The sequence below is a fragment of the Brassica napus genome, chromosome C1 (genome assembly GCF_020379485.1).
Source record: "Brassica napus cultivar Da-Ae chromosome C1, Da-Ae, whole genome shotgun sequence".
Taxonomy (NCBI): Eukaryota; Viridiplantae; Streptophyta; class Magnoliopsida; order Brassicales; family Brassicaceae; genus Brassica; species Brassica napus.
Genome location: NC_063444.1, coordinates 11,483,791 through 11,496,397, shown reverse-complemented (window position 1 = coordinate 11,496,397; position 12,607 = coordinate 11,483,791). Strand labels below are relative to the sequence as shown.

General features: G+C 39.5%; 1 protein-coding gene across 1 annotated transcript; it reads left to right on the top strand.

Moving 5' to 3' along the window:
* LOC106398134 lies at positions 1 to 2,784 on the top strand. The gene is made up of 7 exons (XM_022700382.2): positions 1 to 779; positions 853 to 939; positions 1,022 to 1,252; positions 1,375 to 1,530; positions 1,652 to 1,702; positions 1,866 to 2,012; positions 2,179 to 2,784. Exons 1-7 carry the CDS (start codon positions 624 to 626, stop codon positions 2,542 to 2,544), a joined length of 1,194 nt encoding a protein of 397 aa, XP_022556103.2. The 5' UTR covers positions 1 to 623; the 3' UTR covers positions 2,545 to 2,784.
* Positions 2,785 to 12,607: the final 9,823 nt, after the last annotated feature.

Below are 12,607 nucleotides of genomic sequence, written 5' to 3'. Positions count from 1 at the left end.
CTGGTCATTAATATACCACTTACATTTTGAGATAAAGAAAAAAAGTTTCAAAATGAACGTTCCCTGGCCAGTTACGTCTTCGCACATTTATGACTCTCATTAGCAGTGGCGAATCTACTTGTGTTAAGGATGTGGCACTTGCCCCCACAAATTTTCTAAATTCTTTACAACTCAACCCATAATTTAGCTATTTTTTCCTATCAAACTTCATATCTTAGCCTTATGTTTGTATTTATACATGATTTGCCTTCATATTAAAAAAATCCTACATACGCCCCTGCTCATTAGAATCCACATAAGAGAGCCATGCCAGTCAATAGGTTCTTTGTTGGTTTCAATAGTTTGGATATATTTTATTTTATTTTCATTTATTTATTAATTTTTTTAGGTGTTTTCTGATTCTATTAATGGTTTCAGATTTTCTTTTTAATTTTTAAATTTTTTATTAGTGTGACACCATATATAGTTTCTACGTTTTATTCATCTTTTGAGAAAATAGTTAAAGATCCTTGATTATCCATGAGAGCCATTTGTCATTTTGTTGGTATTAACAAAATGTCTCTGAGTGATGTGGCACCACATATATATAGTTGATTTCCTTCATTTGTCTTTGTCTAGTTGCCATGATTTCCCCTAAGAAGCTTATTTTGCTGACTTTTTCAGCATTAGGTCTCATTATAGTTGCCAAGAGCGACAGAACATTATCACTGGAAAAGGATGAAAAGGAGCTGGTGAGATCACTCACCTCTATCAATAAACTTGCAATCAAGAGCTTCCAGGTAAGTTTTGCTACAAATATGATATCATGTTTTATGCGACCAGAATCAAGTTCATTGCTTTGCATTTCGACAGACTGAACATGGTGATATATTGGATTGCATTGACATTAATAAGCAGCTAGCCTTTGACCATCCTCTGCTCAAGAACCATACTATTCAGGTCTTAGTCTATATAAGAAGTACGCTCGTGGATATTCCTAAAAAAATCTAAGTTTCTGAAGGGATTGAATTATTATGTGCAGTTAATGCCTACAACAATACCTAAATGGAATATAAACAACAACAAAAATTCAAAGAATGGTGATTCAGTTCCTTTTCGACAAGATGACATAAGTTGTCCATCTGCGACAGTGGTTGTTAAGAGGATCACACAGGAAGATCTTATACAATCTCAACGTTTGAAATCAATGGGGTCCAAATATTCAAGACATATTTCTTCAGAAGGAAAAAACATTGAGTTATCTGGTTTTCATGTACATATTAACACCATCTGCTAATACATCCTCTTCTACTTCGCGTAGTTTCTCACCTACAAGGCTACAACGATGAGAGCTGACCACTTATTTTGTTTTTATTTGTTCTCTTTGTATTCTAGTTTGCGGTGGCTGAGTACAGACATCAAGTTTTTGGAGCAAAGGTAAACTTTAGCATTTGGGAACCAGAAGTTTCTCCCACTCAATTCAGTTCTGCGAGTATGCTTATCGCCCAAGGCTCTAAAGAACAGTTTCAAAGCGTTAGAGCTGGATGGATAGTAAGTCTAGATCTTTTGTATTACTTTGCTGATATTGCACTCATCAATTTACACTAGTTCATATCAGTGGTGAAAAAGTAGAAAATATATAACGAAACCCACATTTCAAATTGTCGCTCAGGTCTACCAATGGTTGAACCAGAATCACAGTCGCCTGTACACCTATTGGACTGTATGTTCTCAAAAAACTTCATGAATAACATATAGAGTTTTCTTCCATTCTCAATAAATCACTTATAGAAGTTCATTTGCAGTAAACTCTAATAGCTTTATGAATAACATACTGAGTGTCTTCCATTCTCATGCTATGTCTTGTATTATTTGATTCAAAACAGGCAGATGGATTTATCAAGACAGGTTGCTACAATATCTTATGTCCTGGCTTTGTACAAGTGAGCGCCAGAATCCCACTCGGCATCTTTTTTGGACCAGTTTCGGTTTATGATGGCCCACAATATGAAGTAGGGATCAGAATCTATAAGGTAGCACCAACTTCCTTAAATAAGTAGAAGTCTCACGAAATGAGCCGAATCTACAAGAACTTGAGGCTCTAACTCTATCTTAATAAGAATGTTCATTGTGTTTACTAGTCATTTGAATGAATATGTTCGGTCCAAATTTTCAGCTGTATAGTGCATGTGTAAACAGGATGGCAGCACAGGAGATTGGTGGTTAGTGGTGTACGACGAAAATGTTGGATACTGGCCAAACTCATTGTTCACAAAAGCAGGCTTAGGTCATGGAGCTAGTTTGGTAGCGTATGGAGGAGAAGTATACAGTCCAGTGAACGAGAAAAGCCCAAGCATGGGAAGTGGGCATTTTCCGAGTGAAGGTTACTCGAAGGCAGCCTATGTGAATAATTTTGAAGTGGTCGAAGGAAGTGTAGCTTCGAAGCCCCTTTTTCCTGTAACGCTATTCTCAAGCACTCCGAATTGTTACAAAGCAAGTCTTACAGGTAAAAAAAAAGTTTGGTACAACGCTATCTTCTTTGGAGGGCCAGGAAAATGTGTTTAAGATATGTATCTTCTGTTTTTCAGTTTGATTACAAAAATAAAGTTGTTATTCTGAAGTTAGAACTTTTTTATGAGATTTAACAGAGATACAAGAAGAATGTTTTGGTGTATGTGTAATTGGAGTTATTCAATTAATATCAAAATTAGAATAAGAATGTTTTTTTATGCACTCCGATTATAGATGTCCTATAGGACCACTCGCCAGAATTTCAGTCGGGTGGATCAGTGGATGCTAACTGGTAAAATATTGTGAAGTCCAAACAAGATAATTGAAATTCTACGCGTAACGTTTTCTTTTTACAGCAATAACGAAGTTATTCGGATAACCAAACCGGAAATATGAAATCAATATATAACAAATGAAGAGAAGTACTTCGTGCACCACATCCGCATGCAAACTTGTTTGTTATTATATTTTGTGCTTTTGGCATATTTATGATCGTGAAATTATGAAATAATTGTTTACATCATCGAAATTTGAGAAAATTATGTCATTGAATTTCGTCCACACTAAAAAATAGTGTCGCCATCGTTTTCATCGATTGAGAACAAACCTTCGTAAATATAGTCTTTGTGCATTTCTTAGTCCAAAAAAACTTCATATTTTGATGTAAAAGTGATAAGCTTCGTCAGGTATTTATTTATTTATTTATTTTCTTGAAAGAATGTTAAATTAATTCAAACAAAAAAGTTGTTTTACATTTTGAGAAACTTTTATAAACCCAGAAAAAAGCTTTGAGAAACTATTTCGTTGCAAACCATTGAACTAAACCTCCCGTGTGCGCTCGGGCGCGGATGGAAGACAGCCTACTACGAATGTTTTTGTCCACAATCGGAATGAGCTGACTCGGGGACAGTGGACTTTCGTCAGGTATTTATTGCCCCTATTATCTTCTAATCCTGTGGTATGCAGGGGCGGATCCAGAAAAAATATTGGTATTTGGCACAAATAATTTTTTTTATCATAACAAAATATCTAAATTAATAGCTTACAGAGGAATTAAAAAAAATGAGCGCCGCTAGGGTTGGCGACGAAATAGGCGACTTTGAGATCTGGTTTTCCTCCAACTCCGGCGAACCCTCACCACATCTCTGAAGTCTCTCTCTCTACCCTGGTGCACAAGGGAGACTACTCAACACTCCTTGTGCCCCACGTCCTTTTTCTTTTCCCTCCGGCGGATCTCCCAACCCGACCAATCTCTGGCTTTCTTGCCAAGGAACGCAATATTCCCACGATTCTCACGATATTCACTTCCCGTTTTTAGGCAACCTCTTCGAAAACCGACCCCACAGAAACCCTAGAGGAACTCGCACCATAAAAGCACCACCATACCCTCGTCAGATCCTCACCGCAGTTCTCCATATCTTATAGATCTCGATCTACCTTTCTAGCTTTTGCTAAGTTCTTTACGAGTCATCTCTCACTATGAGTCAATCCTCGCTAATGATTCGCAAGGGAGGTTCCACCAATGGAGATCGTCGTGCTTTAAACTCCGAAGACGATATCATTCGTATTCCGGAATGTGATATCACTGACGCCAAGGAACGCTTCCGCCTCACTCTTTGGGCAAGTGTTCCATACCCGTGGACGTAGTATCGACGCTCTGATCAACCTCCTCCCCCGATCCCGGATCTGGAACGTAGAAGGGAGAGTCCGAGGTCTCAACCTTGGAAACGGCCGCTTCCAGTTCGATTTTGACAACGAAGCGGACCTCCAGACCGTCCTAAACAAGCGACCCTGCCACTTCAATCAATAGAGTTTCGCGCTGGAGCGTTGGGAACCTTTCACGTCTGAAACTTTCCCAAACACAATACCTTTCTGGATAAATGTAACTGGAATCCCAGTTCATTTCTGGAACGACAAGACCTTCACGGAGATCGCCAATGCACTTGGAAAAAAGCTCCTCGTTGATGAAAAGAAAGCCCGCATTCAAGTCTCTATCGATGTTGATAAGCCTTTGCAGTTTGAACGTAGGTTTGGCTTCCCAAATGGATATATAGGGAAAGTAACACTTACCTATGAAGGTCTTCATCGCTACTGTTTCACTTGCAACCTCATCTCCCACGATGAAAACACTTGCCCCCAATTAACACCGGAGGAACGGGAATATAAGAGGAAGCAACGCCTGGAAAATAATGCTTCCAATGATCAAACTAGGCTACCGATCCAGGGCTCTCAAGGTCTAAACTCTAGAAACCAACTGAAAAGACCTCGATCCCCTCTGATTGGGAGATACCAAAGTTCTGCGGCAACCTCTCGAAGCAACCAACTCTACCGAGATGAAAAAAGAAGGAAGAGCACGCCCTCATCCTTCTCAACTCGGGAGACACGAGAGACTGCCGATCATACTTATGATCGTAAAAGCTCAAGCAGACAAGACAACCGTCATCTACACCATGGTAGGGAAGTGTGGAGTCACCTAGAGATCCCATCCAGGAGGGAGGACACCCATCGAGGAGGACGCAACAGTAACCATCTCCCCCGAAGCTTGTCCCGCAAGGAAGATCACCGCCCACTCAAAAAGCCTTCATTGGAATGGCGGCCAAGACACAACTTCGAAAATTCCAGGAGCAAATCCAATGTCAATGGCACGACCCGTCAACTTGAGCATGACCGCATGGAAAGGTCCCGTGCCACTATGGACTCTCAAAAGACAATCTCCGACAACCGTGCATCCCTGGAGTCAGGTGAAATTATCGCAACACACAATAGGGAAGCTGCAAACATAGTTTCAGAGGAGGAAAGGATCTGACGCCTTAAAGGAAAGTCTATAGCCACAGACACACCCACGTCCCAAGCTAAAGATACACCCTTCACGATCTCCGAGAAACAAAGCAACAACCTGATCATCTCGGAGAGACACTCGGGGACGCCTCACTCAACAAGTCAAGCTCAAAGGTATGATCCCCCTCCTACGGAACAAGGAGAAAAATTCCTAGAACTAGAAATTGGTTTAGATCAGGATATAGACGCCCCCATAACTGATCTTGAGTTGGCGGAGGTAGATAACTTAGTCCTTGAAACCGAACGCTTAGGGATGTCTGAAAAAACTATGAGGGATGAAAATATGTTTGATGCTGATAATGTTGATCTTCTTGGAGATTCTCCTGACCTTGATGCAGAAAAAATTGAGGCTATAACTCAACTCTCTCCAGCCAATGCTGTGTACAAGAAATCGGCTCGCACAGAACATCAACCCATCTCTGCCAGGTCAGATGTTCCCCCCCCCCCCCCCGAGCCAACCCAAAAGAAGTCGCCCGGAGCTTACGTCCCAAAAGGTCTTTTGAAGAAGAAGATCCCCCGCTCCCCTGACATAAAAGGAGCGCAAGCTTCAAAGAAACTTCAGGTGCTCAGTACCCGTGCTTCCCCAAAGAAGAAGACAGCACCGGGTAAGAAATAGACGTCCTCTTCGACTATGGTCCCTCGCTTTGAGGTGTTTCCTTCTACTTCACGCAAAAAATCTGTGTCCCTTTCAGGTTCGGTGGTGTCCTAGAAACCACCCAGTAAGAAGATATGACTGCAATAGCATGGAACTGTCAGGGTGTCGGAGCCTATCTGACAAGACAACATCTCCGGGAACTGCATCATTGTTTTCTTCCTTCTTTTCTTTTTCTTTCTTAAACAAAAAAACAATTACTCTTTTCTTCAGGATTTTTAATTTGAGTTTGGTTATAATAAATTGTTCACCGTGGAACCCGAGGGCAGAAGCGGTGGACTAGCACTTTTTTATTTGGATTCTTTTGATGTTACGGTTCTTTACTCCAATAATCGCATGATCGATATTGAAGCCACCATAGAAGGGCACAAGGTCTATATTACTTTTATATATGGTGATCCGGTCGTTGAGTACCGAGAAAATGTATGGGAACGCCTTACTCATATGAGCACGTCAAGGTAGGGACCATGGTTGATGCTGAGTGATTTTAACGAAATTACCAGCAACTTAGAAAAAAAAGGAGGCAGAAAACGTCCAGACTCCTCTTTCCTTCCTTTTAAAAACATGCTAGCAAACTGCGGGATGATAGACTTCCCCTACAAAGGAAACCCTCTCTCTTGGGTTGGCAATAGAGCTTCTGGAAAAGTCCAATGTTGATTAGATCGAGCAGTAGGCAATGAAGACTGGCACCACAATTTTTCCCACTCGAATGTGGAGTATCTCCGCCTTTGGGGAAGTGATCATCGTCCCATCGTCACCCGATTTCTATCCACAAAGAAGCAGGGCAAGAGAGCTTTTAAATTTGATAAGAGATGACTAGGCAAAAATGGCTTTCGCGATTCTATTCTCCAAGGTTGGAATGACCCATCTCTCTTTAGCAAGGAGGACCTTCACGCACGAATAGTCCACTGCCGTAAATTTATTTCTCGCTGGAAGCGCGCCAACCTATCAAACGCAAAGCAAAAAATAGAGGAAATCAAGGACCAACTCGAACAAGCGCAAGTAGATGATAATTTCTCGCAGGAAGCTATCTTAACCTTAAAGTGGAACCTCTGTAGTGCCTTTAGAGACGAGGAGCTCAATTGGAAGCAAAAAAGTCGAGCTAACTGGCTCAGAGAAGGAGATCCGAATACTAAGTTCTTCCATGCTACCACAAAGCAGCGTAGAGCCAGAAACCGGGTGACAAAACTCCTACGGAAGAAGATATCGAGGAGGTAGCGACATGATACTTCCAAACCCTTTTCACCTCGTCGGAACCCTCTGATTTTTCTGAATCCCTAAGATACATTACAGAGAAGGTTACCCCGGCCATGAACGAAGCTCTGACTAAACCTCCATCAGATGATGAGATCCGCAAAGCTGTGTATGACATTAATCCAGACAAAGCACCTGGCCCTGATGGAATGACATGCCTCTTTTTTCAGAAGTACTGGGGTATCACAGCAGAGGTGATGTGTGAAACGGTGAAAGACTTCTTCCAGCACAACGTTTTAGATCCCCGCTTGAACCAGACAAACATATGCCTCATCCCAAAGACCGATCGTCCTAGTGAAATATCACAATTCCGACCAATCAGCCTATGCAATGTAAGCTATAAGATCATCTCCAAAATCCTTAGTAAACACCTCAAGCGTTGTCTGTCCAGCCTAATTTTGGAAACTCAATCATCCTTTGTGACTAGGCGGTTGATTACAGACAGCATTCTGGTAGCACACGAAGTCTTTCATGCCCTGAGAACAAACCCGAGCTGCAAAGCTAAATTTGTTGCAATCAAAACGGATATGAGCAAAGCTTTTGACATAGTTGAATGGTCCTTTCTTGAAGCACTCCTACTCAAGCTGGGTTTCTCGTCTAAATGGGTATCGTGGATAAAATTATGTATCTCCTCGGTGTCTTACCAGGTACTACTAAACGGAGAACCCAAAGGCAGCATCCACCCCTCAAGAGGCATTCGACAAGGCGACCCGCTCTCCCCTTTCCTTTTCATCATCCTCACAGAAGCTCTTATTTCCCAGATTCAAGGAGCAGAAAGGGAAGGAAGAATCACGGGCCTGAAGATCGCGAGAGGTAGTCCACCAATCTCTCACCTTCTGTTCGCAGATGATAGCCTTTTCTTCTGTAAAGCAGAAATCCCGCAATGTACGGAGCTTATGAAGATCATACATACATATGGTTGCTCTTCAGGACAGCAACTAAATGTAGATAAATCTTCCATTCTGTTTGGTAACAAAGTTCCTCCTGACCTAAAAGCTGAGATAAAGTGAGAACTAGGCATTTCAAAAGAAGGTCGCATGGGCGTCTACCTAGGACTACCGGAAAAAATATGTGGAAGCAAGAAACAAGCTTTCGCGTTCATTCAAGAACGTCTAATGAATACTATAAACTCCTGGTCTGCGAAATTGCTTTCTAAAGGTGGTAAAGAGGTCTTAATAAAATCAGTAGCCCAAGCCCTCCTGACCTACGTTATGTCATGCTTCCTTCTCCCACAGGATATCATTCGCAAGCTCACAAGTGCCATTTCTCGCTTCTGGTGGAGCACAAAAGATAATAATCGTGGGCTTCATTGGATTGCCTGGAAAAAAAATTGTTCCCCAAAAGATAAGGGAGGCTTAGGCTTCCGGGATTTTAAAAACTTTAATCTCGCATTACTTGCGAAGCAACTCTGGAGGCTCATACAATACCCGAACTCTCTCCAAGCTCGCGTACTAAAATGGCGCTATTATAGACTATCAAACCCGATAGAGGTCAACAAGGCGGGCAATCCTTCATACGTGTGGCGTAGCCTCATGGCTGCTCAACCCCTCCTGAAAGCCGGCCTGAGGAAAGCGCAAAGCTGGGCAAACGACCTTGGTTTGGTCCGACCCATGGCTCCCAACGTCACCAGCACGCCCACCCATCCCATGTGGCCCTTCTTTCAACCCCTCGCTACGGGTTAGTGACTTGATAGACCCTCATTCGCACCAATGGAAACACGAGCTCCTACGCGAACTAGTAGTCCCTGAGGATATTCCGTATATACAAAGTCTCCAGCCGAATCGATCCCCCCGAGGCATTGACTATTGTTGGAACCTCACCAAATCTGGCATGTACTCGGTCAAATCTGGGTATACCTTGGCCATGGAGACAGAGGAGCACTCGGAGAATGATCAGGTCCTTGAACCTAGTATAACAACTCTCCAAGCCAAAGTCTGGAAGCTCAAGACTTCCAAGAAGATACAACACTTCATCTGGCAAGCGATCTCCAACTGCCTTCCGGTTTGTAGCTCGCTCTCCGATCGCCATTGCTGAACTGATCGATCCTGCCCGAGATGTAGAGCAGAAGAAGAAACCCAGAACCACCTACTCTTCGAATGCCCGCCATCAGTCCAAGCCTGGGCTCTGGCAGACTTGCCGCACTCTCCAGGGCTATTCCCGAGAAACTCGATCTTTTGTAATCTGGATCACATATTATGGCGCGCAAAGGAACTTGCAATCCCGGAAAATATCAGTGCAACTGTTCCGTGGGTCATTTGGTACATATGGAAAGCTCGCAACGACAAAGCTTTTAACGGCAAAGATATCTCACCGTTAGAGACCATATAAATAGCCCGCGCAGAGGCAGAGAGTTGGCGCATAGCCCAGATCATCGACCAATCCCAAGTAGAGACAGGCGACGACACTCCCCTTACCCCTCCACCTCAAGACCCAAGCCCCCAATGCTTGATCGACGCATCTTGGCACAAGGATGATAACTTTTTTGGTGGGGGAATGGTTCTAACGACTGAGGATGGGGCGACGACTTACGGTTCATTTGCTAGTAACTGAGTCTTAACCCCCCTACATGCTGAGTTCCAAACTCTACTGTGGGCCATGAAATCCTCCATTCAGTTGGACCATAGCACTATGAACTTCAGGACAGACTGCCTCCAGCTAGTCAACCTCCTGGAAGAAGACGACGAAGACAAATGGCCATCCTTACTGGCTGAATTCGATGAGTTTCACCTTATTAGTTCTATGTAAACATTTTGCTCCATATCTTTTATCTCCCGTTCTTTGAACTTCCGAGCCGACCACCTTGCAAAAGGAGCTAGGTCTCGAGGTCTTTATTTTTCCCATGTAAACACTCAACTCCCGAGTTGGATGGCTCATGAGGCCAACCTCTTGGTAGTTTCTTAATAAAATATGGAGCTTTCGATGTAAAAAAAAAAACTAATATCTTACTAATACTTCCTTTGTTTCAAAATATATGAAGTTTAGGTTAATGCACAATTATTAAAATTTTGATTTTAACCTAAAAAGTATCTTAAAATATAAATTAAAAATTATTTAATCAATTACAAAATAAACTAGAAAATATTATTGGTGAAAAAGTTTTTTACAAAGTTAAAAATTATATTAAAATATGAAATCATCATATATTTGAATCACCAAAAAATTTCTTAATTAAAGATCATCTATCATGATGTAATATATTTTAGAATGTGATTATGGAACAATATCGTTTTGTTAGCGCACAAAAAAGTAGCTTTCAAACTTAAGTATTATTGATTTTTATTTTCAAAAATTATTTGTTAATCTAATGGTAATATTGTTAAAGTATGAGTGTCATTCCAGGATTCCAATGTTTTTAATTGTTATTTTGATTTTTATGCTCATTCAAGGATTTCTATTTCTTGTGGCCTTTATAGAAAAATCTAAACAATAATTGGATACAAAAAAATACAGACGAATAAAATACAGCTTACAATCGGTCATAAAGAAAATTAAACACACAACTACTTTACAAAGGAGTAGAAAAGGAAATTAGATATTTTGAGCAATAGATAGGCATGGAAAATAAAAAGAAAACGAAAAAAGTTAAAATGAAAAAAGGAAGGTGCAGAGAACATCAAAACCATGCATTACCGTAAAAACAGATTACATGGAGCACGATCTATAGGAAGCTTAACATAGTATGGGGCACGTCTACCACGGCCGTAGATCCGCCCCTGGTGGTAAAGGATTTTGTTCTTTCAAAACCCCACCTATACAATGCCATATAGTACTTTCCCTTTGTTGATTCAAGTAGAACATACATCCTCCAAGCGTAACGGCTTCTAAATTATATTGATTTTAGCTTTATCATCAATAGTAAAGAACGAAAGATATCAAAGCTTTTTTATAAATGTTAAACGTATGGACGTGTATTTTTTTTTCATTTCGATTGTTTTTTTCTAACAAAAGGTATACTACTCTTAAGAAGATTCCAAATCTATAAACTAGTTCGGTGGAACTGAATCAACATAAATCATATCATAAAACATATTTCAAATACCTCGTACAAATTTATCAGCCATTATATTTTTCTCCTTTGGGTATGATAAATGTCAAAATTTGGGAAGAAATCTTTATAGCGTAAAAATTCTTCAATATGTATAGTGAAGGCCGATCATTCTGTCAGTGCAGACATTATTTTTACCAATTGAGAATAAAGAAGTAGTATTCAGTTATAAATACTACCTATTTAGTATCTAGAGTCTTCGTGCACTCCATCCCCCAAATCAAAGCTTCACATTTTGTATTTAAAGATAAGAGTTTTTAATGTAAAAACTCCTCAAGTATGTTTCATTTGGGTAGAAACCCCTCAATTAATGATTCAATATATTAACCCCTAACGTTATGTATCTCAATGAAAGAGCCCCTCCGTTAATTCAACCGTTTAAGCAATACGATGTGTTTTGATTATCTTGTAAACTAGTACATCTTATATATTAAAACAGAAGTCACAACTTTGATTCATGTGTAATTTTTTTTAAAAAATGGATCTATTCCTATAAAGTCATGTTACATTTAATCTCTAATCTTATCATTTAAATTTTGGGCCTACCAAAATTTTTTATTAGGCTATAATTGGATTTAAACAATAGATGATCCATTGGATTTATATATAGTATAAATTAAATAGATATAATTTAATGTTGTAATACTATACCTCCATATATTAAATATTTAAATATTTGTCAAATGTTAACTTTTAAAATTACAAAGATTTTTTTTTAAATAACAAAAATCATATTATCTAACAATGATTAATCTTTACTACCTTTAAACCAATGAAAACAAATTTTCAACTATATAGTTTATTTTAAAAATTAAAAAAGTAAATGTTTAATTATTTACTCGATAATATAAATCTATGAAGCGAAAAGTTTAATTTTTTAAAAAAATTCTAAATTTATGAAATGTTACAATATCTTTGAATATGACAATAAGACAATATTTTACTAATCTTTATATATATAGTTACGATTTTAATAGTGAAATAATAATCCAAAAATATATATATAGAAGAAGATACAAATACATGTGAAAGTTTGAAACAATCAATTCAATGAAAAAATATACCGTAAACTTATTATGTTTTAAAAATTGATAGACACATATATATTATAATATATACCAATTTAGAATTGAAAACAAAATATTTATATAAAAATAAATGAAAACAAAAACCCGCGCGGTTGCGCGGATCGAGATCTAGTGATATTTTAATTAAGCAATACGAGTACACGACATTAGCTTAGAACAACATGTAGTTTGAGATTAGTTTAAGCTTACGACTTATACTATCAAGATGGAGATGACGAACCCTAGTTTCTCAAATTCTGA

Excerpts from the sequence above, each read along its gene's own strand:
- LOC106398134 (XM_022700382.2), top strand. The coding sequence starts at position 624 with ATGATTTCCCCTAAGAAGCTTATTTTGCTGACTTTTTCAGCATTAGGT. Across the intron at positions 1,531-1,651 it reads GCGTTAGAGCTGGATGGATA|GTCTACCAATGGTTGAACCA; the intron begins GTAAGTCTAGAT and ends ATTGTCGCTCAG. Across the intron at positions 1,703-1,865 it reads GCCTGTACACCTATTGGACT|GCAGATGGATTTATCAAGAC; the intron begins GTATGTTCTCAA and ends GATTCAAAACAG.